This window comes from Euwallacea fornicatus, chromosome 29, assembly GCF_040115645.1.
Source record: "Euwallacea fornicatus isolate EFF26 chromosome 29, ASM4011564v1, whole genome shotgun sequence".
In the NCBI taxonomy this organism is placed as follows: domain Eukaryota; kingdom Metazoa; phylum Arthropoda; class Insecta; order Coleoptera; family Curculionidae; genus Euwallacea; species Euwallacea fornicatus.
In genome coordinates, this window is record NC_089569.1 from 40,114 (window position 1) to 65,446 (window position 25,333).

Genomic DNA, 25,333 nt, shown 5'->3' on the forward strand with positions numbered 1-25,333 from the left:
TATCTGTTAATATTTTATTGGACGTAGATACGTTTAATTTACCATCTTAGGAGTCGTCCTAGTTAAACCTAAAAATACGCCTTTTTATTAATAAATACAGATTAATGCACGATATATTATTACTTACATTACAACACACCACGAGAAAATATGAAACAATAAAAACAAATAATAAATAACATATTAAAGAAGCCGTGCAGTTTGATTCTTTTTCTCCAAATACTCTGCTCGCGCGGAATGTTTGAACATCGCATATATAAGGATCAGAATAACGAGGAACACTAAGAAGTACTCGAACATTATTAGATGTATGTAAATTTGCGTCCTCACATCCTAGAAATGATAATATCATTAAAGATTATCATAAAGTTATTGATGAAAAACAGTTACATCACTTAGATAATTTTTAATATTCGGAACAGTTAAGTTGAATTCCATTTTGGCTTTATAACCATTTGAGCAGAACTGCTCATCAAAATATTTCGGAAGTTTCGAAGACAGATATCCTTTATTTACCTGGAAAAATTTAATAATTTAACATATACTCGGTATTTCATACGTCTTAATATTAATCAACATACATTAGTATTTCCGTTATTGGCTGCGGGAAAGCACAAAGGTTTCTTGAAAGACGGCAAGAACCTCGCAGATCCCTTAAGACTGACGCAGATTTCCAGGGGTCCCGTAACATTTGACTTTAACAGTGGTACATCAAATATGATGCCCATGGTTTTAGGTTTCATTACGTCAGGGCATGACGTAGGATACCACTCTAAAATATCAAATTAAAAATTGTAAAAAATATCTTTCATACCGCACTTTTGGCAAACACAAAGCGAGATGTGACTTAAGGTACATCACAATTATTCGAGAAGTTCTGATCACATAACCTGCGACACACTGTGTATATTTAAACTTTTGGTTTAGAGTTAGAACTTTAAATATATTCTTTATGGAAACTTTCAACACACTTACCATCAAGTGACAAACTTCCTGACACTTGTGATAATCCCTGCAATACCTCTGGATTGATTATTGTTACCTTAGTGTAGACGGTCATTATATCTCTGAAGTTCTCTTCAATTTCAAGAAAATTTATTTCATCACTCCACGTAGAGGTATTGAGGCATATATCAAGGTGGTTAAAGTGTTTAACCATTTGTATCCAATCCTAATAAAAGTGCAAAATAGCTTTTACTGCTAAGCCTAAAGAAGTCACTATGACTGCAAGTTTTTTTCTTAAATATTATAATTGTGGGGATATGGTTATACAGTATTAAGGAAAATTAAGGCTACTTAGTAAAATTGCAAAAAAAGTATAATATAATACTAGAATGATCATATTTTATTTACAATACAGTTTGTTCATGAGGGTAGTATTTGTGTATTTTTGATGGACTTTTAGTTTTTATCGCTTATATACTTAAAATTTTGTTTTAAATGCATCCGACAAAATGAAAGCAACTCGGCAGTATATTTAGTTTATTATTTGCATTTCATTCCATTTCAAAGTGAATGTTTGATTTAAATATGCCTCTTGGTTTTCATTGTTCAGTAGACTTTAAAGACAAAATTATTGAAGCCTATAAATACGGCCTATCGTACAAGTGGATAGCAGATATTTTTCAAATGGGAAAAAACATTGTTTTAAAATGATAAAATTCAAGGATGTATAGTGACTTTAAAGTAGAATGGAAACTTGTTAAAAATCTAAAAAAAAAACTGATGGACGCATCAAACGTCGGTCAGGAAAAAAATTGTTTTTTGCGACAATTAAAATTTTATGTTTTTGGAAGTGATGGTTCACAATCAATAAAACGTTGTACAGGAAAAAGACTTTACTACACAGTTCTCAATACTACTGTGAAGAGTAGTAGATGCAACATAATAGCTTGGGGTTGTTCTCCTGCTTATAGAATTAGTTTTTTTTTATAAAAGTCTTAGAGCTATGAATACATGTAAATATCTAGATACTTTGGGACATATTACTCATTCTTTTGCAGAGTGGGAAATACCATTCAGATTCATATACCAACATGACGATGACTTTAAGCATACTGCTAAAATTATGAAGTAATGGTTTGTTCAAAAAAATATTCACTTTTTAAAACAGCCAGCTTGTTCTCCAGATGTCAATTCCATAGAAAATCTATGGGAGGTAGTAGATAAAAGGATTTGTCGCCAAGAAGTAAAAAGTAGCCAATAGTGGTTTGAAGAAGTGGAGATACCTTGAAGTGCAGTAAATAATGATATATTTAATAATCTCATTTCTTCCAGATCACACAAATACTAAGACATAATCTGTAATAAAGGATATTGGACAAAATATTAGCTTTGATAATCTTATTTGTGTTTTGTAAGAAATTATCCTGCATTTGCTCTAATTTTGTCTGATACTGTATATAATAATATTAATAAACATCATGACCAGCAAGGATTTTAGTGATCTCAGGCAAATTAAAGGTTGTGTGCAGCAAGTTTATTTTTAAATAATGAAATTCCCTTACTGCTCTTGATATTTACTGTAATAATTATAAAACTCTCTTCTTTACTGGAGAGATTTAATTAAAAATTGTTCTTACATGTTTCTTGTCACTAGACACTAGAGGTTCGTCCTGTTTTATAAGGGCGACATAGTAAATTGTGCAGATCACTAAAAATCCTATACAAACCAAAATGACCCCCAGTGGAGGTCTGGTTTCGAAAAATTCTGTCAAGTTTTTTACTGGAGTGGATGCCATGTTTCTCTACAAATTTAAATACTATATATACTTCTTTTCCTGAAAAAAAAACAAGGTAGTTACCGGTACTACTAATTCCAAGTAATCTATAGATAATATAAAGCTATATAAGTAAAGAGTTACTGAATAGAGAGGACATGAGAATTGTGTGCCTAACTTATTTTAAACGGTTGTTCAAATCAAAGCTTTTGTATATGTTAATTTAGTTCTGTTTATCTTATAACTTTATGTTTTAGTAAATATTTGCATTTTTTCTTATAGGCGCGTTTATTGATAAAATATAATTTATTTAATGTTATGGCAGTAGGTCAACAAAACAGCTGATTTTTTTAATTCATATTAGGTGTTTTCGGAAACGATGGAATGAATCGAATTAATTCACACCAATGTAACAAATGCGATGACTTAGAAATCAGCTGACTATTTCCGAAAACGCCTATTAAGGATTTTTGGCAATAAAAATTTAAATCTGCTTGACCCCTATCTTTTTTTTGCTGTATTTTTTGCATGTTCTTAAACCCCTCGTAATAATTTAACAAAAAATAAATAAAACAATATTGTTTTCTATTCGTAAATAATTTACGAAAAATGGTATTTGTTTCATTCTTAAAATTATTAATTTTTTCTAGTAACGCCATATATAAACCATAAGAGAAACTAATTGCTAAACAAAAACAAATTCTTTTTGTCGTATTATGGCGATCCAAAAAATAATTACACATATTTTTTCGCAAGAAAAGGTTACTTGTTGTAGTGTTGTGTAGATGGCGCTACATCAAAATATTTTTAATAAAATGATGGATATAAATTGAGGCCATCTTCACAAATTTAATTCTGTACTACTGTAGCTTTATAACTGAGGATAATGTTTGGGGCGCCGCTCCCTGATACCATTTTATAATAAAATATAAAAATTACTAGTAGCGAGGAATGTGGTTTTGACTTTATATATGTGAAAAGAGCACATGCAACTACAATAAGAATCTAGCCCGCTGTGTAAGGATATACACAATTTAATAATGGGTCAGAATCCTATTCCTACAGCCTATGGATCACAGTGCTATCTATAATGTAAAAATCATTTATCGACAAATTCTTTTGAAAACTGAAAATTTTCTTGACAATGGCTGAGAAAAAGTTAGTACCAGCCTTGTGGATGCAATAGATATTATTCCCTTCGCCTGACAAAGGTTGTCAAAGGAAACAATTTTCAAATGGTTTAAATACCAAGGATTCCTAGATGTTGGGTATAATTTTGACCCAGACAGTAACCAGTCCTTAGTGGAATAGTTGGAAAAAATTCAATAAGTAGATGTCAGTAATATTGCAAACAATTTTACGTGTTCCCAAAATTAGTTTAATGAGTTTCTGCACGTTGTTGACCAATTACATAGACGATGATGTTCTGGTTGGTTTTGTTTCTTGTTCGATTCATATCCATGACCCAGAAGAAGATAAAGATCAAGATGAACCATGATTGAGGACTTAATAGCAATTTCAATCACATCACAGGCCCGTAAATATATTGAGTTTCTTCATAATTTTCTTCAGTCTTGGAATGGGACAGTGGAAATACACATTAATTGCATCAATTCAGCAAAAATGAGAATGTTAATCAAAAATTAAACTGTGAATATTGACAAAAACTTGTATGTAAATGATTTGATATTCATCACTAATACTTCCAGTGAACTTTACTTATAGTAAACTGTTTTCGATGGTTCCTTAAGGTTCGCTATAAAGAAACGTAATTGCATTTCTTTTAAAATACCTAAATTTTTTAAATAATTGTCAGAATAGTATTTATCATTTTAGTATCACAATTATTTTCATTATTTAGCAACTTGCATATGCGATTGGTCAATTCCATCATTTCACCGCTTCGTTACCAATAAACATTCTAAAATAGCAGGCCTCCCCCGCAAGCGTTCAAAAAGTCAATGTGAAAGGGGCATATCATAGTGGCGTTTCACCCCCCTTTTACCTGTCCGTTGTTTCTTATTCCCCCCAATTTCGCTCGCAAAGGGTCATTTACATTCGCTGTTATGTTCAATACTGTCGCGCGGACAAGTCCAGTTTAACGTTCCAGTTTGTTGGTTCCAAATTGCAACCCCTGCATTGTGATGCATGTTTGATTATGCGTTAATTTCGAATTCTGTCGCAGAGGTAAGTGACTTGTAAATTACGTTTTTATAATGATAATTAGGTATCTATTATATGTGATCATAGAACAGGAATTCCTATTATTATCGAAGTTTATTTACCTACTCGCTTATCACTCCTACATAATTTTAAAATTTTATCACATTTAGAGGTGAATACAAAAAATTACCAAGGGGGTAAGACTCTTGAATTTTCTAAGGGAATACGACACCTAAAATGTTCTATCTTAGGAGGTAAAAGTCTTTAGGGCTTTCCAAGTTCTACCCAGGAGGTAGAACTTGGGTCGTTGTACCCCCCTAAAAGGACCCCATCTCGAAGTGTTTTATCCCTTTGTTATGATTTTGAATCTGTTTTGGGAAAAAGGGAAAGAGGTGAGAATTAAGATGATTATTTTTTTCAAGGGCGTAAAAAACTCTAATCTTGATGGGCGACAAACCTAAATGGAAATAACCCTGTGGCACATGAGATAATTATAAAGCACATGAATACAAGAGCGGAAGCGGATATTTACGTGTCCTATGTTTTCATTTGGTTTTGGTTTGTTGATCACCGAGATGCGTGGTATTCATATTGGATGGTAGCAAAGCTAATAGCTGAAAGTAAAAGTTAGTTACTCGTTATGTGGTTATCCGTTTTGATGTTTCGTTTTTTGCGGAATGTACGATAACCGTATGTATCGTAATGAGTAAGAGATCAAGTGCGGTTTTACTTTTTTTTGAGGTGGAACAAAAAATTTTAATGATTTTTAAACTCTTCAATGGGGATAGTTTCTCAATTCGGAAATATCCATTATCGGCCTAAAAAGTAGGTAAGTTGTAATCATCGAATTTGTAGGAAATAACTGTTATATATATCATATAAAAAGTCGAGAATTGGCAAGTAAGAGGTGATTGAAAACCATAAATGACGAGAGATATGTCGGTTAAACAGAGAAAAAGTTACACAATATTGAAGAAGGTTAACATAAAGCAAATATTCTTTTTTCCGTTTTCACTGTTTCCCACTTGATTCTTAAAATTGTAGAGAAGCGGTTCACAAATTTTCATAGACAGTTTTCGACTTTAGTCAAGAAATCTTTATCAACGTTCCGTTTCCCGCAAATCATCATCATCTTTGGATTCACATAATATGCGCTTACAGTCTATAGCTCCTCAAAAGATAACCAAATACTCCTTTTCAATAAAGAAAATGTCATCATAGAAAATGGAATTCTCGTTTTTAGTTTCCGTCATTTTTCTTCGAGACTTATTAATGATTTATTAAAATTTATTAATTAAACAATATTAATTATTATACTGCGTGACGTAGAAAAGAGAACGCCCCGCAAAAAAAGTTTGATTTAAATAATTTTTGATATGCATATTTGTTCGCATGAATAGTAAAAACCAGCAATTTTTCAATCATATTATCGCCTTCGTTTTTACGTTATCATGAATTTTAAGTACTTTTTAACTGTAAAAAAGGCAACTACAAATCTACATTGCGGACGGCGTAAAACTGAAGAACCCCGAGATCGCTGCCTTAGACTTTTGATATTAAAAGACAGATTCGTCTTATCCAGGACTTAACACGAACGGTCTCTCGGCATGGGAAATATTAATGGTGTCTCGTATCTCTTAATGTTCATCATCGTCAAAATCGATTGAAGTGCTGCAGGGAACGGGTGCAACGAAACCTAGAAACGAACATTGTAATCATCAGTTAGGAACACAGATTTCGTCTGGCCATATGTCCATGATGGTTGGGAAAGGGGAAGGACGCGACGAGGTGAAAAAAGCCATATTCAATTTTAAGTTCAGCGGCATGTGTCGCAAACGTTGGGGATAATAATGAGGGCTGTTGAAGCTCATCCTGGCACCTTTGATTTTCATCAGCAAACAATGTGAACGCTCAGCAGTATATTGAGAGTCTTGGAGCAACATCTGCTCTATTTTAGAAAATTACAGAATCGAGTTTTTCAACAAGAAGATGCACGATCACATGTGGCTCAGATTCCTATGGAATTCTTTCAACAAAATAAAATCATTTTGTTATCTTGGCCACCCCAATCTTCAGACCTATCACCAATCGAACATGCCCGGGATATTGTGGCTGAGAGATTACAAAATTTACCCCATCCCCCACAAACTCTAATGGCGCTCTATAATGCCGAACAGATAGAGTGAAATGAGATTTCTGAAGAGGATATCGATCATCATATTGAATAAATGCTTAGATGAGTTCAAGAATGCATAAGACAACGCAGAAAACCGATATATTATAAAGTTGTTCTCGAGTTTCAATCACCGAATTTCTTTAATTTTTTAACAACGTTGGTAACATTATTTCAATCATATTATTTTTACGGAGTGTTCTCTTTTTTATGTCACTTAGTATATGTATTAATGCACCTACGAACATTGAATAAATCAACATTTTAGTAATTTTAGAAATAAATGAAAATTTACGTCAATTAAAATTGATAAAATTTTAACAAAATGTTTTTAATTTATACACCTCGATAAGCTTTCTGATATTTAGTCACTAGTCATTCAAAAAATTAACAAACATTGTAATTTGCTCTAATTCGGATATGATCGTTTAATTTTCCAATTTTATCAATCAATCTGGTTCTATTAACACATTGTTCGAGATTTCGAATAAAAAACTTATAATTTTCTTAGCTTCGACACGGTTTAATAGTTTTAATCGAATGTAAGTCATTGTTACTGAGCAGATCACTAACTAACTTAATCAATGCGACCCTCTCAAAAATTCGTCAACAAAATGCCAGCTACACCTATAATAATTCACGACTTTCATGTGCTAAAAATATGTGTCACGGTCTTATAACTACAACAGTGATCCATTTTCTTAGGTGTTACAGGAAAAATCAGAAAGTAAATTTCCGAATGAGTCACTATTTTAGCTCTTGCTAATTGGTAATATTCCGACCTAGATATGTATGGGGGTCAGCCCAAACACTCAACCCTTAAACTTTGCGTGACAAGGTCCTGCGAAATGACCGGAAATGAGCCAAAGCCGTTTTACAAGAAGTTCCTTTATTTTCCTTGAAAAAAAAAACACCCGTTGTGTGTGGGAAATTCCTTGGAAATTTGTGCCAGTCGATGAAAGAGTGCTATTCTGAATACATATGAAAAAACTGCCTTTGTGGTCATAGCTCTATTTGTCTATCCTGCATAATTCGAAATAGTGTGAAAATATGCCTAATTGTTCTGATTAGCCTCAAATATGTAAATTAAAACTAAAGTGCAAGTTTTGTATCTTATGGCATTACTTAAACACATGAGCACATTGTTTTTAAGGCCACGATACAACAAGATGATGAAGACACTACGGATCAAATTGTCGTTTCAACATTTATTTACAAATTTCAAATAGAATTTCCTAATGGCTTATTTGCCCTATAAATTATTACATATTCAAATGCTCCTACTACATTCAATTCCAACAGCATTATTTACTTAGAATGTATGTATTGCAAGGAATATCGGGGAGGTATACAGGATGAGCTATAATGAAGTTAAAAGTTTTTGGCGATCGATTCCTCAACGCAAGACTTTAATATTTATAACAGTCTACAAATTTTGGGTTAAAAAAATTCCTCATACGAGGTACAACCATTTAAATATAACCGCCTAAAATGTTTAAGGTTGATTCCTGAGCACTAAAGGTATGTCAGCGCTAAGCTATCTACTGGCCGCGTTAAGTATTGGTTGATTTTAATACATGGGAGAAATTGCATACACGTTAGCTATCAAAGTGATATGTATTGAATTTCGCGGTTACGAAGTCTTTACGTTTTTTCCAATAAAATATACAAATTACAACAAATACTAAATAAAGGAAAAAGAGGGGTTTCAGATAAATTGAAAAACTCTAAATATATTGAAAATATGTTCTATACGTTGGAGGCCGATTATCCATTTATTCTTAAATTTTTTGAGAATAACGCCTCACACAACCGTAGGGACTGTTGGACCGAAAATAACTTTCTTCCTTAACTAAGGGCCCTTAACTGGCAATCAGAATCGTCTTCAAAACTTAGAAAAAAAAATAGAAGAGAAAGGGAGACATAAGCAAAAAACTAAAATGTCTAAGTAAGAAAATCTAATCTAATCTAAAAAATAAATAAATAATTAATATATAAACTAACAGTTTTTTGGACATGAGTTATGACGTGAATTACGGCCCTTTTTCTTTATCGAACTTAGAGAAACGTTCTTCTATGCGCCCCAAACCATTGGCGATAACATTTTATTTGGTCAGGGGCTACCCACTAAAACGCCGTTTCTGTCTTCAACCGGTGTCCTCCCTTAGGATACCTGAATTAGCGTTACTGCAGGGGTTGGAAATTTCCATTGTTTCTTTTCATTTTCAATTGCGCTTGAGTTTTACATCTTATCGTTCCGCTGTGAGTATTTGTATTTCTATTTTACCAGGTCTTAGCAATTGACTTTAGACTACTTATTTCGACGGAGTCTTCCCTATTTCTGCATCAGACTGTATCTTTATGTCATGGCCCTTCGTGTAATTGAAAGAGCCTCCCTGAACGACTTCGCGAGTCTCCATGCCCGATTTGTGTTCTTCCTAGCTGTAAAGCCATGCTTGAAGTCTTTTACAGCATTTTACCCGCGAGTCCTTAGTAAGGGGTGAATGCTATCGTCGATTAGTTTTAACTGATAATAGTATGCAATTCTACCGTTTTGATAACTCCTCTCGGCGAATGCGACGTAATTCTCAAAAAAAAAATAATAATAAGTCCGAAGGTACGTTATAACTATCCCCAAAGAAGAAAATACTCATTACTAAATATATTTCCATCTAACACGAAGTTCCAACTAGCACTAGTGCGAAAATAACTTAAAATATCTTCAAGTAGGTAACGATTGAATAGCTAATTAATTAGCTGTTTGCAAAACATAGACCTGGCACAAAACTTCGTGTTTGAACAGAATTAAGTTTAGGATTCATTGTGCTGTGTCTAATCTAATTCGAGCGTGATTTCAGCCCTTAAATTAAGGTCAATCTCGTTTGGAATCACTACCAAAGCGCTGCTTATCTTAACCCAAATCTCAAACGCAATGACTCGTTGAATACTTAAATCGAAATCCTTCGGAATTCTTGGTTTAGCTGATAGTGGGTCTATTTTGAGGTCGGTGCCACACCGAAGTTAAAAAGAAACAGGAGGTTAGTTAAGCGTGGATTAATCCAGCCGCAACAGTCTTTTTAGGCTTATTGTTGTGTTTAACAATGGGGTCGATTTAAAATTACGAAATCGGTAGGTATTTCGGTCTTCATCGTTTCTAAACACTTTTAGTACCTCGGGTAGGACGAGTTTCTCATCGTGTATTTTAGCGGACAATCACAAAAAAATAGTGTGGGTCACCACTCCAAGTTTTGGCCTCGCACCACTGGCGGAGCGGAAACACGGACTCGCCATTGCGATCTATGTAGGTGCCAATTTCCGGAATTTGTTCACTCTATTTATTAATTACCTTAACTTTTTAAGTCATTAAAATCGCCATAGACAAATCGACATACAACACATCTATTCTGAAGGAATTAGTTCCGAATAATTTGCTTTGACTCTCATCACATCCGTGCAAATTTTCTACCTGCATGCTCATCACAAAGCATAATTTCAATGATTTTGGCCTGAACATCGACCGCTCAATCGCAACTTATCCATTTTAGAAAATGTGGTGGAATATCTTGATACCGCTTCTACTTCTTCCCAACCTGGCTGCCCCGCAAAAAGACTGCTCACGAAATGAATATGACAGATGTGTCAGAATCGCAGACCCCTTAATAAAGGTAAATCCTCAATTGAAGATTTCCAAAAGTGTGTTGATTACAAATCGCTCACTCTTCTACAGGAAGCCCACTTGGTGTTCCCGGATAACCTCAATGACATAGATTTGGTGTGCAGAACGTGGAATAAGTTCGTAGACTGCCTGAAAGACTACACGGACAGCTGCTTCACTGATCAGCAAAGGAGAGTTTTCAATAGAGCAGTCGAGAGTCCCATCGAAAGCGTTCATCAAATGTGCATGCAACCCAGCTACCAGAAAGGTTGCACTTCCCACTTATCAATGGCGAAACGCATAAATAGTTTCTTATCTTGTATAGAATACCTCCAGTACGCCCCATGCATTAAAAGTACCATAGTGGAACGAATGCACTGCGGCACGCACTATAACCTTCTGGTAGATCAAGTGGAGCAAGGTGAAATAATATCGAAATCTACATTGTGCTGGTAGGAGTATGAAGTTCCCATAGCCATTAAAACTTCAACTTAAGTTCCTTCATAGCTCTCATGACAGATTCAAGCAGTGTGTTTTGAGGGAGACCCGGAGGTTGTGCGACAGAGGTATCTCCGATGGACCGGCCTCAAGGTTCGCTTCTCAAATCATCGATAAGGCTCTGAAGTTCTTGCAGGATCAGTGTATTAATTATATGTAAGTGCCTGCTGGCAGTTCTAAATATCTGTTAGGCATTAATTGAGTATTATTATAATCTGAATTTTTTAGCCCAAACTCTGGAGATTGTTCATCATCCCAAGATTCCCTAATATCGTATTCGGACAGATCGGACCCGTCTTCGGTGTTAAGTTCGTCTTCCAGTGAGCCTTATCCATGGAGTACAACTCAACGTCAGGATTTTGGGGCAAGAGAAGTGTCTTCATCTAGGATGCCCAAGGTGTCAACGTCCGGTTGGGTGGTGTTTAGCGGGCCTTCAAGAGATAAGGAAGAGAGCCCTGGTAGACAAGGTAAATACGCTTTAGGCCACAACTCCAAAGTTTTATTCCGAAATTTCTCGACCGGCGTGGCTTATAACAGTAAATTACATAAATAAAACCACCATCTTGAATAATGTCAATTTTTTGTGATTTTGATGATTTTCACGCTGATCATAAACTTGTTTTCTCGCGGACGCCGTATTAGAACTTTAGATTATTGACTAAAAAACTGGTGTAGAGGTCTACTATGGTATCCACAAGAAAAAAACACTTGGTCATAAGTGTGTAAAATCTAGATGAGTTAGAAAATATCAGCCAAACGTTATGCGAAACGTCATGGCAGGAAATGTCAGTAACCCACGTTCGACCAAAATCGAATTGTCAATTTTCATGGAATACCTAATAATATTTCAAATTGACATGTTCTTACATTTTTCGAGATATTTCAGAAAACGTGCCAGATAAACTCAGTTTCAAGGTATACTCATAGTGTGCATTAAAATGCGCACCTTTTTCCATTGGCCCATTTAAATTGTTTTTCAATTATTTCATTGGTAGGTATCGAAATCTTCAATATCCTGTATAGACTATGAGATCAAATCCACAAAGAGTGTTTCTACGTAATTTTCAGGAGCAATCCTTCCAACCCAACATTTAGGAAGTCGTACCCGACCAGCTTCATATGGGAGATCTAACAGTTGGCCGGCTGACTCTGGTTCCAGCACAACCCTCCCCCCTTACACTTCCCCTATGTTTCCGGGAATTATAAGCACTCCTAGCAGTCAAAGAGAGAAGTTCGGAAGCAAAGCTACATGGAAGGTTGGTTCTGGTTACAATAACCGACCGGAGGAAAAAGAAGTGTCAGGTAAAATTTGTCGTGTCCTCGGTTTTGAATTATTCCCCTAATAGTGATTCTGTTAACGTTCTTTGTTTATAGCTAGCCCGTCTTATCGTCCTACAAACCAGCTATCCAGCACCACGCCTCAATACACCGAATCTTCTGTACCGTTCTTATGGAACCCCTCTAGTCTTCCAACCACTGAAACTTGGTACCCAGCAGCAGGCAATCAACTCACAAATGAAGTAGATGAACCCAACCAGCTGGGGTGGCAAAAACCAAAAAACAGAGGTTCCAGAAAAAATGTGCATGTGGTTGGGTGGTTGTTGGAGTGTTTAGTATTGATAAGAAGTGTTAGAACTTTGTTGTGTTAGGTTTATAATTTTATTAATATTCAGGCATTGATGTCCTGTATTTTGCGTTAAAATATATTATAGTAGAACAGAAAGTAATGAGTTTTTCTTTCATATCCTGAATTGGGTAATCCAAGAAATGAGGAATGTTCTTTCAAATATCAGAATGGTAAAAATTATATTTCATTAGAGTGAATCCCGATGTGGTAATGTGTCATTTGCCAACGAAGAATAATAAAATTATTTTTTCTTCATAACTCACTGTTCTCGATAAGTCCAGGGTTTGTTTACATTTGCAGCTATAAGACATAAGATTTGCGCAAAATCTCAAATGAAGGATTGAAAAAGCTTTACAACATAAAAGGGTCAACAACCAATCGAGAAAATCAGTTACTCTTTGATGATACTTCCAACGCAGTTACTCTCTCCATATCAATTACATTCCAACAGTAATTTCAACTTATCTCGATCTTTTATGCACATTGCTCCATTCTGTGGACGGAACTGTCCAACGGCTCTTCATTCAAAGTAGGCCCCTCTACTACAAAGCCCTAGGTCTGACGTTTTACGGCATTTCCTTGTATTAAATCGCAGTTCAATGTGAGAGAACGCGGATGAATACTTTATTTTATTTAGCCTTGAAGAAGTAACGCACTTGCGAGCACCAACAGCTACAATTTAACTTAAAGGGGTCTAATTTGTTGACCAGGCCAAAATGATGTGTTAATCACAAAACTAATAAATAGAACCTCCCCTTTTAATTTATAGCACAAACTCATCTTGCTTCCATCTGTTATTCTTCTTGCCCCATTCCCTTCGTGAAACCATCCACCGACGTCTCTCCTCACTCAAAATATCTTACCCTTTCTGCAAACCCCTAGCTTTACATTCCATCAGCTTTCCCCATGTTAAGTGGTAGTTTAACATGGAGAGCCTCTTATCCTGAGTCTTGAAGGAGGAACGTACCTCCGATCACCAATAGTACGAACACCGCAATTCCCACTTTCGCAGCAAAATACAGGAAACTTTTTGATCATATATACTTCCACTCACTAAATACATAAGCTGCATACATAACAGCTGCACAACATCCTGTAAATTACTAAATATCAGCTACACTAACAACGTATTTTATGAATCTTTAAAATGTTGATTAAATGACAATTACACGATTTCCACTCTTTTTCATTAAGTGTCAGCTATACTAGTAAGGTAACTCACGAGCATTTGAAAGCCTCACTAAATCACAATTATATGACACCCACTCTCACTCGTTAAGCGTCAGCTATGCTAGTGATGCATCTCAAGAGTTTTTAAAAGCCTCACTAAATCACAATTATATGACACCCTCTTTCACTCATTTAGCGTCAACTACGCTAGTAACGTACGCTCCAGCCTTTGAAACAAATGGACGTCCAATTATTATTTTGTTACAATTATTGTTTTGTATTAATTTTTTATTTATATTCCATATACTTTCTTAATTAGCAGACTCGCAGTCACCGATCATCGACTGCGCTCGGCATACGTCCCACAATTACTGTGAATGCGTCCCCGGACACATGATCAAGATCAGCTGATTGGTGTTGGCAAACAGCTGCATGATCAGTTGTGCAAAAAATTGCCATTTTTTAATGTTATTAGGTTTAAATACAGTCGCTAGAAAGATGACATACGCGTTACCTCAGTTATTAATGAATTTTTTCCATAAATCGTCTTGTATTCCTTCTAAATTATTCATTAACCAATTTGTACCCAAACATAAACCTCCAAGTCAGAAAGATGTTAACGCATTGGAGGAATTTATTTTAAATTCTAAGAAGTTAATGGTTTTAACAGGTGCCGGAGTTTCTACAGAATCGGGTAGGTTTATCTTTTATCATCTAATCTCAACATATCAGCTGATTTTCAATCAATTTGGTTAATCTCCAGCGACAGCCAGCCAATCTAATTGGTGAAAAATCATCTGATGGAGATCAAAAAATCTAATGACAGTACCACACAAATGAATGCATCTAAGAGATGCCTCTCACATTTCGGTGCCTACTTAAAGTGTTTTTCGATGATCAACGTTTATTCATCTATTTATTTAATTTTTTAAAATTAATTAATTGACTAAAATGATGATTTCTAAATGCTCAACGGCTGGAAATTATCTGAATGCGGCAAAAGTGAGGCACAGCAAATACGAAATTTATGGTTCCATTTTATCTGACACGGCCTTAAATATATAGAGAGTCCCAAAAAAATATGTATCCACAAACTCTCACCACACTCTCTACCGACAACACACTTTCATAAAACATTCTATATAAAGCTTGTTTCTCGATTTATTCAAATGTTTTGAACTGATCAAATTAAGTATAGGAAATGCTACATGAATTATTTTTATAGTTCGAGCAAAGACCATCGACACCTTTTCCAGTTTTGATATAAGAGTATCTAACGACCTCGTCCATTTATAAATTCTCACGCTTACTTTATTCCATTAATTCCAACTAAATTTTTTAAATTACCAAATTTCAGGTATTCCTGACTACCGTTCAGCAGAAGTCGGGATGTATGCGCGCACCAACCACAAGCCCATTCAAAACAGCGATTTTCATAAATATGCCACTGTAAGGCAAAGATATTGGGCTCGCAATTTTGTTGGTTGGTTCAGGTAATGTAAGTGGTATTGTTACTTATTAATGCTGTGGAAAGGTCGTATATGTGCCTAATTATGGTACTGACTATTGTATACAGCCTTTAGTGGCATTTCATCTTTATAGATTTTCCAAGATGCAGCCAAATTTAGTACATTTTTATTTGAGCGATCTAGAATCAAGAGGAAAGGTTCATTCTCTAGTTACTCAGAACGTGGATGGGCTTCACCTTAAGGCTGGTAGTAGAAACGTTATTGAATTGCACGGTACCGGTTATAGGTAATTTAAAATTTAATAAATTAATTTATAATCAATAAAAAGCGACTAATTGGTCAAAATAAATTACATTGGCGTAACAAAAATATTCTTTGGAATTCCTTATTTTTTACTAGAGTGCTTTGTTTGGATTGTAATGCAAGTTATGACCGCGACTATATTCAAGACACACTTATGGATAACAATATAATTGATTTTGAGCAAACCTCGAGAATGATCCGGCCAGATGGTGATGTAGACATCCCGCAGGTGGGTTTATGTTTGATTGTTTCAATTGCTTAAACTGCTTATTTTTTTATAGGAATTTATTATGAATTTTTCGGTCCCTACGTGTGAATGTTGTGGCGGAATTTTAAAACCAGATATAACGTTTTTTGGTGATAATATCCCTAAACATCGGGTGGAACTTATAAGAACAATCGTCTCTTCAAGTGACTGTATATTGGTATTAGGGTCTAGCCTTTCTGTATTCTCAGGTAAAATAATGATCATTTTTAAAATATTAAACGTCGCATTAATTTCAATCATTTTGTGTGCGTGTAAGCGTGTGTACGTGTATGTGTGTGTGTAGTATGCCACTATTTATACAAGGTAAATCAGAATTATACACCAAATTTTCAAGGCTTAATCTATTCACATAAAAAATAATCCCCATTTGCTATATACGCTAATGGCGAATATGGCTGTTAATGAAACTAAGTGCCTCTGAAATATAACCTCTTGAAAACGCATAAGTCGACTTAACTAACAGTACTTAGTTGCCCTTTATTAATGTAAACAGCTTTGGATTTTTATACGATGATAAAAAAAAAATTGAGTTCCCAAGTGTAAAATAAACAGAAGCGATTTTATCACATTGAGTGGCGGTATGATCTATTTCTGATTAGTTTTCAAACATTTTTACCATTTGAGGCGATTCTGCTAGCTAAAACTGCTATGATACCTAACCCAAAAATGAAATTCCTATGTATAAGAAAATCAGATTTAAATAAATAAGTTATTAATAAATTATCCCCTTTCAAAGGCAATAAAATGAATTAGTATTTCCTTATACCCTTCAATAGCTTAGAGTAGGAAGAAAATTGTTCATTCACCAATCTGTTGAGAAACTCATCTTCCTCCATTGAAACATAAAGAGATTATGATTACTGCCATTAGCTTGACTCATTAGGTTTATTTTTAAAGCTAAGGATGTAATTCGTGGTAGTAGCTCGAAAAAACAAATAATTTTTATATTTTCATAACTTTTTTGTTTTTTGAACACCCCAAAAGAGGGCATTTAAAATGAAAGAGGGAAATCAGACACTTCTTAGGTGACATTGAAAATGAGGGGGGAACCTTTTATGGATGAAGAAAACCTTTCAGGTTTCGGGTTAGGTTTCTAGGAAGAGCGCTTTGAAAGAACGTCCTTGAATACAGGAGAAAGCTATGTTTTCCTAGGATCCTAACCCGAAACTTGAAACGGCCTCTCTTCTTTCTAGAAGACATAGTTCCTTTTCAGCAAAATGAACGGGGAGAACAAGAACTTCTCTCTGTAGGAGGCATATTCATATTTCTTTTTCTTTTAATTAATGTTATTTTTTAAGTAAATCAACCTCCAAATTCTTCCTAAAAAAATACGATGTAAGTTGATAATATTCAAACGCTGTAATATCACTTTAAATATAATACAAATATAGTGGCGGTTCCTACAAGCGGACACCGACAGTGCCAATACTTTTGACCATTGACTGTTTTTGCAAAAAATGTGGTTTTAACATTTTTATTAATATAAGCATTGAAAATTTGACGTAAAAGTGTTCTGAATCACTTTAATAAATTGTGAAAACTCGATGTGTTAAATAATTATACCTTTTCAGGTTTCAGAATCATTTTACAGGCCCTAGAAGAAAAGAAAGATGTTTGTTTAGTAAATATAGGACCAACTAGAGCTGATAAATTAATACAGTTTAAAATTGAAGCTAAATGCGGTGACATTTTTCTGAAATTAAAAATATAAATTATTTATTGAAAATGGAATTTTGTATATGTGTAATTATGTACATTCATTTTACATTTTAATACGACCTTATGTGAATACTTGTAAATATTTTAGACGAATAATATAAATAAGCAACTACTCCTTATGGAGTTATGGGGTTAAAAGAGCTTTAATAAAACAAATAAACTATTTTATGAACATTCTAAAACTCATTGTGTCCTCCAGAAACGCAATAATAGTGTCAACAAGTTAATCGTTGAAAGTTTTTTTAAAAAATGCAAAAATTCAGGATAAGTGCAGTATACATAAAAATTACATAGAATTTTCATACAATAACATTTACAAAAGAATTTATAAATTACCACACGGGATTCACACACAAAGACTATAGATATTTTTTAATAGTTTATCGTATTCTATGTAAAAATGTGCACTGATAAGATTGGACCTTCGAAATTGCATTTCAATTTTCCATACAGACTAAGCAATTTTCAAAACAGGTATAAGTATTTAAAAAAATGCTCTAAGACTTTTCTCAAAGTAACCGACATTGTCTGTTTTATGGTAACCGAAAACCCCATCTATATAAAATTAATTTGGGACACACTATATATAGACTAGGTGTTAAAATTTCAGATTTTTTCATTTTTTGAAGCCCTTAATGGCCGTTGGCGGCAAATGACGAAATTTAGTGCATCTTTGGATTCCTGTGTCCACTCTATACGTCATATGAAATATTCATGAAAGTTTTTATTAAGAGTTGAATGTAACTTATATTATTAACAATTTAAATTCATTGTTAGCAAAATTTAACGTCGGGTTCATAATGTTGTTCCAGACTCGAGCCTATCTTAAAGCCCTTTTCCACACACCTAACTTACTAAATGTTCTGTTAGTGACAGATTGTAAATAGTTTAAAAAAAAAAAAAAAATTGTTAGCAAAAGGCATTTTATTGAATAATACGCTTTCTAGTAAACCAGGCAAGATATCGAGTAAACCTCGAACACGTCCCCGTAAATGTGACGTGGCCGTGCATACCTAGTCATCTACAGAAAATTCACCTGCCTTTTTTTCCCTCGCAACTAAATACTATATTGAACGTTTTACACAATTCCTTAATTCCTTTATCGGCCCTATATCAGTAAATATGTAAAACTTATGACCTCATTTTCTGTCAATAGATTCATATGTTACAAAAGCTATACCTATCTTTAACTGTTTTCGAGAATATGACGCTCGAGCTTTCCAGGTCCTTAATAATAAGTGTATTTTTTGGGATACACACAGGAACAAGACTTAATGTAATTTTTAATTCATTATGGCGTCGTATGTGTAAAATTTGACTCAATTGTTTGCTATACGCATTAGCAGTGCAATTTAAATTCAATGGATTAACCAATTTAAAAATACCTAAATTATACAATTAATACTAATAGATGGTATCTAACTGTTCAGAACAGGATACATAAATTTTTGAAAATATCTCCTTTACGTAAACAAATATCCTTGTCTATGATCCGATTTTTTTTTAAAATTTATATCTCATATTTGTAAAAAATTGCACACAAAAATATACATTTTTCCAAACTACTTAACGTGTTTTCGAAGAATAGGTAACAAAGTTAGAATAAGGCAATTCCTAAAAACCTATTCAAAGATAAATGATTGTTATTGTAGCTGAACAGGAATGGTCTCGAAATGTTTTTCTAGCGATTATTATGGGATGATACACATCAAATCGACCATTAATCCAGTGTTTTTCGATTAAATTTCCAGAAAGTCAACGTTCTTTGTTACTTTTAAACCACTTCGAGTGCATTGATGTTTATTACAAAATGTCATATGTAACCGGTGTGTGCCAAATTAATAGCAGTGGATTGAAACGATATTGATCTCCAAAGGAAGGTTCTTATTATTTAAATATTGATTTATTATCATTTCGTTGAACGCAAACTCCCACTTATTATACTTCATTTTAATTTCACATTCTTGGGCTATTTTCAACGCTCGCGACGCCTATAACCAGCCATCAAGAACGAAGTATACGTACATACTTCATGAGCTTATAGCTGATTAATGTCGACACAAAGATGAATGAAATTTCTATAAATAAATAAAACGCTTCTACGACTCTTCACTGAAAATGAATTCGCTAATATTAACCTAAGCTGATGGCAATATGCGTCAATTTGTTTAACCCTATGCGTGGTTTATTTTTCAATTAAGCGATATAAATCTGGAATCGTTTATGAATAAACTTTTTTTTTAATTTCTGCTATAATGCGGCTCCTCCAAAATATTTCGTCGCAATAGCTATCGACGCAGGTAGCCCCGAATTGTAATGGCGAAACTTTAACCACGTTTAATCATAAAAAAAAATACGAACCCATGGGTTCAAATCGGGACATCGCGGTGGCCACAGATGTTCACCATCACGACTAATCCATCGATATATACAATACTATAAACTTGCTGAGCTACTGTTCGGATGCTTTGTTGATATGTTGTTTGTCGAAACAAAAAATGGACAAATACTCGAGTGTTTCGTTTTAAACCTAAATTGATATATGCTTTCCCATCATTCCTTGAAGTTTGTTTTTTATTGCTTGTTCAAAAACTTTACTTAGCACCGGAAGCAGAACGTTTTTAAATTAGAACAGAAATTCAATTCTCTACATACATATTAATACTCGGTGTCTCACGAGCAAAAATTTAAGGTGGAAAAATTGATTTGACCTTGTAGATTTTCATAAAAATGTATTGAGTAAAATCTATCCACGTGCATTTCAAAGAGAAAAATTTCAAATTAATACTTGAGAAACTGTGGAATTTCGAAATAAAAACAAAAACAACGAAAATCTCACGATAATAAACAGTTTGCTAATTTTTGTTCGTGCACTAAGGACTTTCTGCGCAAAATATCATTTCCTATAATTATAATTAATTATTTAACATTCTCTACCTGGACGCATTCATATCGTGAATCTCTCACCAAAACAACGTTCATTTGATACTAGCGTGGCTCGTAATTCTCGTTAGTAGATTTACATACATACACTGGTTTGCAATGAAGCTTTATTTACGCCTGGCAATGAAATTTTATTTTAAGTCTACTCCCCTGCGTACAATACTTAAAATTGTTATGATATTGACCCACAACAACCTAAAATCTAAATTTGGACCATCAACATTTTTATGCAGTGCAAGATATGTAGGTATTTTTAGAAAATGGTAGTCGATAATATGTTTTTCTTATTATTTTGATACGAATGCCTGTGCGTTTGTTTAGAATAATTATTGGACTTAATCCAGAGACGCAGAAATACGAAGGGAAAGTATATGCGTTATGTGCGATTTTATTCAAACCAGTAATTTTTGGGTATGAGTGCATCGCATTTAAGGTAAAACGAGGCAATGACGGCAACGTTGTGTTTTCAATTGCGAATAATGGCACTGATATTGGTATCAACATATATTGACCAAACAGTTTTTTAATTGACCCAGTACTTATGTGACGTCAGGGTACTCTCCAAGACTTTCTAAATAGATACATGGATAAGCGCTTAAGCAATTATCCTACGTTTTGGAAATTTTTTGACGTAAACAGTTTTCAGAAGATACCGATTATTGGTGGTATTTTAGTTGGTCTTTTCAGAGTGATATTATATTTTCTGGTAAATTGTGGTAATACACGACCTTTTTTAATATTAGGGCCAACTTAGAACCTTGAAACAAAGTTAACTTCACCTTAAATTTTTGTTCTATTTAACGGATTATGTAAAAACACTTAACTCTTTTGGAACGGTAAAAAATTACTGGAGGTTTTGAGAGAGTTTTAGAGATATTTAAAACCTCCCCGCAGTTCTAGAAAGCTTTAACAACTTTAAAAAAGTATATTTTACTTACAACCGACGTCCATTGAATGGTTCAGGAATTCATCCAAATTTAAGAACCTTCCAAGATAATTGAGCTACTTTTAAGATACAATTTTTAGGTATATAGGTTTCATTGTATTCTTGATATATTCCTAGGGGACCGTGGACTTTTGAGGACTTGCTTTATTTAATTAGAATCTTCTTTAAATTTAGGATTTTTCTGGGACGCTCTATGAAGTAGTCTGACAGCAAATTTCTGGCTATTCGTGATTCCAGCTCTGTGAGCAGACATGCTCCATTAGTTTTTGAGATGTCGATTCGGAACTTTTGTATTCATTTTCACGATTTTGCAAGACCGTCAAAATAAAGGTTCTCTAAATTGCATTTCTAAGGCTACAGGGTGTCAATGGAAGAAACCAAGGTCAACATAGGAGCCATATCTGTCAGTTAGACCATTAAACTTCACTTCAAAAAATTCGTTTGCCTGAAAAGTTAAAGAGGGATGGGAGATGCCCAATGTTAGCAACTCTTCAAATTTTAATTACGGATATTTTGGGATCAGAATGGACGATTGCATTAAAAATACAAATCAGATTAATCGCTTCGATGAGCTCTATCAGCCTAAGCTAGATGGGTTGTCGTGTCGCTTCTAGTTCCCGAGATATAAACCAACTTTCATATTGATTTTCGCGATTTTAAAAGTTCCTTGAAATGAAGGTTTTTCACATTGCATTTCTAAGGTTTCAGAGCGTCAATTCTGGATACAGATAAGATTTTTACGAGTTGATTAAAACAGTTTTTTTCATATTTTTCCAATTATATCAAAATAGAGATCGTATTAATTACCACATTGAGCTCTATAAGCCCGTGGTGAGGAGGCCGCTTTGTCTCTTTTCATTCCCAAGATGTAGATCGACGTTCAACTCAAACGTCAACTCGAAAGAGTTGAAATTTTCTGAAAATGTTTACGAGAAAAAAATTCTACAAAGGTGTTGCAAATACGTGGCATGAAATGCTCCATTGAATGCACCAACCTATCCATTTGTAATTGATCTAATCTGAATTGCAAAAAAGCCGGTGCCCTACGCGCACTATTTTTGCCTCCCACATTGAATTCGTGCATATTGCCTCAGAATTTACTAATAATTTTCCATGCTCTTGCCATAGAAAATGTGAAAGAATACTTTTTCATTAAAAACTGTATAGATAATCACCGACAATGCCGCTAGGCCTACTAATTTTCCACCCCTGAGAATTAAAATATTCTTATTAGTCACGATTCACAGGATTTGAAACCTCGTTCCAATTTCCCTACCGAAATCCTGGATCCGCTTCTGCACTCCACGTTATGTGATATCGATCGCCCAAACCTGGAGCGCTTCATTTCCATCAGTAACCGAGTGAACTTTTCCGCTTTCGCAACTCCACGTAGAAAACTCAATAACGGAGTGAAATGACAGAGACTTGTTTACATTCGGCGTCTGCCTATTTTTTGACTGAAAAATTTGTATTTTCCTGAACTGAAGTGTTTATCTTTAGTGTGAGGGTGAGCACGTTTGATATTTTGGCAAATACGTTGTAAACAAAACAGGTGTTTTCAACTAATTTTAACTGAGAAGGGAGTATGAGAAAAAGTGCTGTTTCTCACATCGGTAGTGGCAAATTCAATAACGACAAAGTGTACAGTACAGCCAACTTGGAGGTGTCTGGTAAAATTAAGCCCATTTTAGTGACCGAAAAATCCCGTAATCCCAAAACCAAGACCACAAAACCGTGCTTTGAGAAGTCGCATTTCTTCATCCAGGAGCTTAAAGAAGCAGCCAAGATCCAACCACAACCTACCAAATGTTCGTCTTGTAACAAAAATAAGAATGTGCTGAAGACTGCAGTAAATGAATACACTAATAACGAGGTATCTAATAAATTGTTGAGGCAAATCAGGGAAGCCTCAAAAGCTGCAGATTTTAAAAGGATTCTTCAGAACTTATGCCAAGGAAACGTTTTTCAAAGTCGCCAAGGTTGTATTCTAAATAAATACGTCAAACGAGACAAGGTCCTGGACCGTCTAGAAAGAGAGGAATTATACGAAGAATTTTTTGGTAAACATTTCGATAATTTAACCACTATCGCCGCTAGAGCTAAACAAACACCATACAATGAAGACTCTGATATTTAAATATTTGTGACTGAAATACGTGTCTGCAAAATGCCTTTTGGGATGAATGAAACCGCCTTCGCTTTTGCACGTTGAAAAACCAAAATTCTGTGATATTTACAGGGTGTTTCGTTCCACTAAAGTCTGCTCCCTCGTTACCGCTTTTATATCGTTTACATTTTACATTGTCAAGGTTTTTATATAATGAGTGGTTCCTGATTATTGTAACTAACCAGTCAGCCTTGTGCTTCATTGACAGTGATACCGCGATTTTCTCGGACAGTGGTCACATACACGAAAAAACATTCGCTGACCACACGAGTTGCACCTAATTTGATGAACATTTGAAAACAGATCGTGTCGTATTTGGTGCGTTCCGTTTTCGGAAACTTTCTCCAAAATTTCTACCAACACGGCTCCAAGTGCGCCAAGAATGGAGTGCCGAGTGCCTCCACCTCCATCGATACCCCCACAAATTAAAACCAGAGAATTGGACCGGAAGGTTTTAAGGGAAACACTCTATTCGGAGATATTCCAAAGGCACAGAAGATCGATATTCGCTCTAGGGTCGTTCTTAAGGATGCTGAAAACTAAAAAGTCTAACTACAACGTGATAAAACAGGACGGAGAAGGAGAATCGGAGACAGACTAGCATTTACTTCTTATATTATGGTGAGTATTGATGAATAAATGTTTTCAATAACGAAATGTGACCTAGTTCCCTAGAAATGAGGTATTATCAACGCATATGAATACGTTATTGTCGTTAAGCTTATATTTAGTTCTACACACATTACCTAGACAAAAGAGAGGCTTCCCCTTAATATCGTTATTACATAGAAAATATACTATACTAATTTTTTTAATTTCATGAAATTTTGGATACTATACGGTGATTAACACATAACGACAATAACGAGTGACCAATTTATCATTTTTCATTGTCTAAATAGGTCAAAATAACACCAGTAAATAAGTATATTTTTGTTTACAGCAAAAATTTCTCCTTTGTTTTAATTTAAACGAAATTTTCCCCGAAATAAGGGCAAAAATCTGGGACACATGGTATGTCGAATTTTCTGAAGCGTTGAGCTTTGGCGCTCTACATAACCCCATATTTTTGGGAGCTAGTCACCATTGCTTTGTTTCAATGGGTCAGGAAACTATCCCATAACCATTAAGAAATCCTGGATAACTCCCATTGCACACTTGATCTTGGACTGATCAACGTACTTGCCCAGAAAGGTTCTTGAACAACTTCCTGGTGGATTGAAGGGATACCTTCGGATATTCATAATTAGATTATAGAGATTCTTGATGTGCCACCCCCAATGCCAACTGAGTGGTGCTTGATTGCCGTAAATTTGAAATGAGCCCTTACAATAAAAGTGCCAATTTAATTTTAAAGAATTCTTGCGTGCGCATAGCGTATTATCTGCGCTAAGTCGCACGTACCGTTCGCACTCTGTGCAAAGAGTGCGCATGAGTATACAGGGTATTTGAAGTCTGATGATTTTATTTTTAAGGAGTGACTAATCATCTGGGAAGATACTGATCAAGCCT

The 25,333-nt window shown here is 34.6% G+C and overlaps 3 protein-coding genes across 10 annotated transcripts in view; 2 read left to right on the forward strand and 1 right to left on the reverse strand.

Moving 5' to 3' along the window:
* Nucleotides 1–25,333, reverse strand: part of LOC136347495 (transmembrane protein 248-like) — a 27,812-nt gene continuing 2,479 nt past the window's right edge. Inside the window, exons 1-7 of one of the 2 annotated variants that reach the window (XM_066297537.1) lie at nt 2,805–3,178; nt 2,583–2,747; nt 976–1,171; nt 582–772; nt 391–516; nt 128–333; nt 1–68 (exon numbers count right to left, since the gene is read on the reverse strand). In XM_066297537.1, coding sequence (XP_066153634.1) covers nt 184–333; nt 391–516; nt 582–772; nt 976–1,171; nt 2,583–2,741 — 822 coding nt within the window. In that variant the 5' untranslated portion in view covers nt 2,742–2,747; nt 2,805–3,178 and the 3' untranslated portion in view covers nt 1–68; nt 128–183. Of the gene's footprint in view, nt 69–127; nt 334–390; nt 517–581; nt 773–975; nt 1,172–2,582; nt 2,781–2,804; nt 3,179–25,333 lie in introns of those variants that run through there. The other variant, XM_066297538.1, reaches the window with a different exon arrangement.
* Nucleotides 4,398–12,932, forward strand: LOC136347488 (uncharacterized). Of its 5 annotated transcripts, XM_066297525.1 has the most exons (10): nt 4,399–4,907; nt 10,060–10,185; nt 10,263–10,357; nt 10,602–10,721; nt 10,784–10,979; nt 11,037–11,163; nt 11,219–11,365; nt 11,438–11,676; nt 12,278–12,511; nt 12,584–12,932. In XM_066297525.1, exons 4-10 carry the CDS (start codon nt 10,605–10,607, stop codon nt 12,856–12,858), a joined length of 1,335 nt encoding a protein of 444 aa, XP_066153622.1. In that variant the 5' UTR covers nt 4,399–4,907; nt 10,060–10,185; nt 10,263–10,357; nt 10,602–10,604; the 3' UTR covers nt 12,859–12,932. The 5 variants fall into 5 exon arrangements, with proteins under 5 accessions (XP_066153618.1, XP_066153622.1, XP_066153620.1 ...); XM_066297523.1 differs by lacking the exons at nt 4,399–4,907; nt 10,060–10,185 and adding an exon at nt 5,475–5,712 and having other exon boundaries at nt 10,225–10,357; XM_066297524.1 differs by lacking the exon at nt 4,399–4,907 and having other exon boundaries at nt 9,684–10,185.
* Sirt4 (Sirtuin 4) overlaps nt 14,369–25,333 on the forward strand; it is a 20,465-nt gene continuing 9,500 nt past the window's right edge. For 2 of the 3 annotated variants that reach the window (XM_066297533.1, XM_066297532.1), the window contains exons 1-5: nt 14,369–14,700; nt 15,364–15,499; nt 15,609–15,761; nt 15,875–16,007; nt 16,060–16,234. In XM_066297533.1, coding sequence (XP_066153630.1) covers nt 14,439–14,700; nt 15,364–15,499; nt 15,609–15,761; nt 15,875–16,007; nt 16,060–16,234 — 859 coding nt within the window. In that variant the 5' untranslated portion in view covers nt 14,369–14,438. Of the gene's footprint in view, nt 14,701–15,363; nt 15,500–15,608; nt 15,762–15,874; nt 16,008–16,059; nt 16,235–17,617; nt 17,940–25,333 lie in introns of those variants that run through there. The other variant, XM_066297531.1, reaches the window with a different exon arrangement.

Excerpts from the sequence above, each read along its gene's own strand:
- LOC136347488 (XM_066297521.1), top strand. The coding sequence starts at position 4,869 with ATGTTTGATTATGCGTTAATTTCGAATTCTGTCGCAGAG. Across the intron at positions 4,908-10,601 it reads TTTCGAATTCTGTCGCAGAG|AAAATGTGGTGGAATATCTT; the intron begins GTAAGTGACTTG and ends TATCCATTTTAG. Across the intron at positions 11,164-11,218 it reads TCGAAATCTACATTGTGCTG|CTCTCATGACAGATTCAAGC; the intron begins GTAGGAGTATGA and ends GTTCCTTCATAG.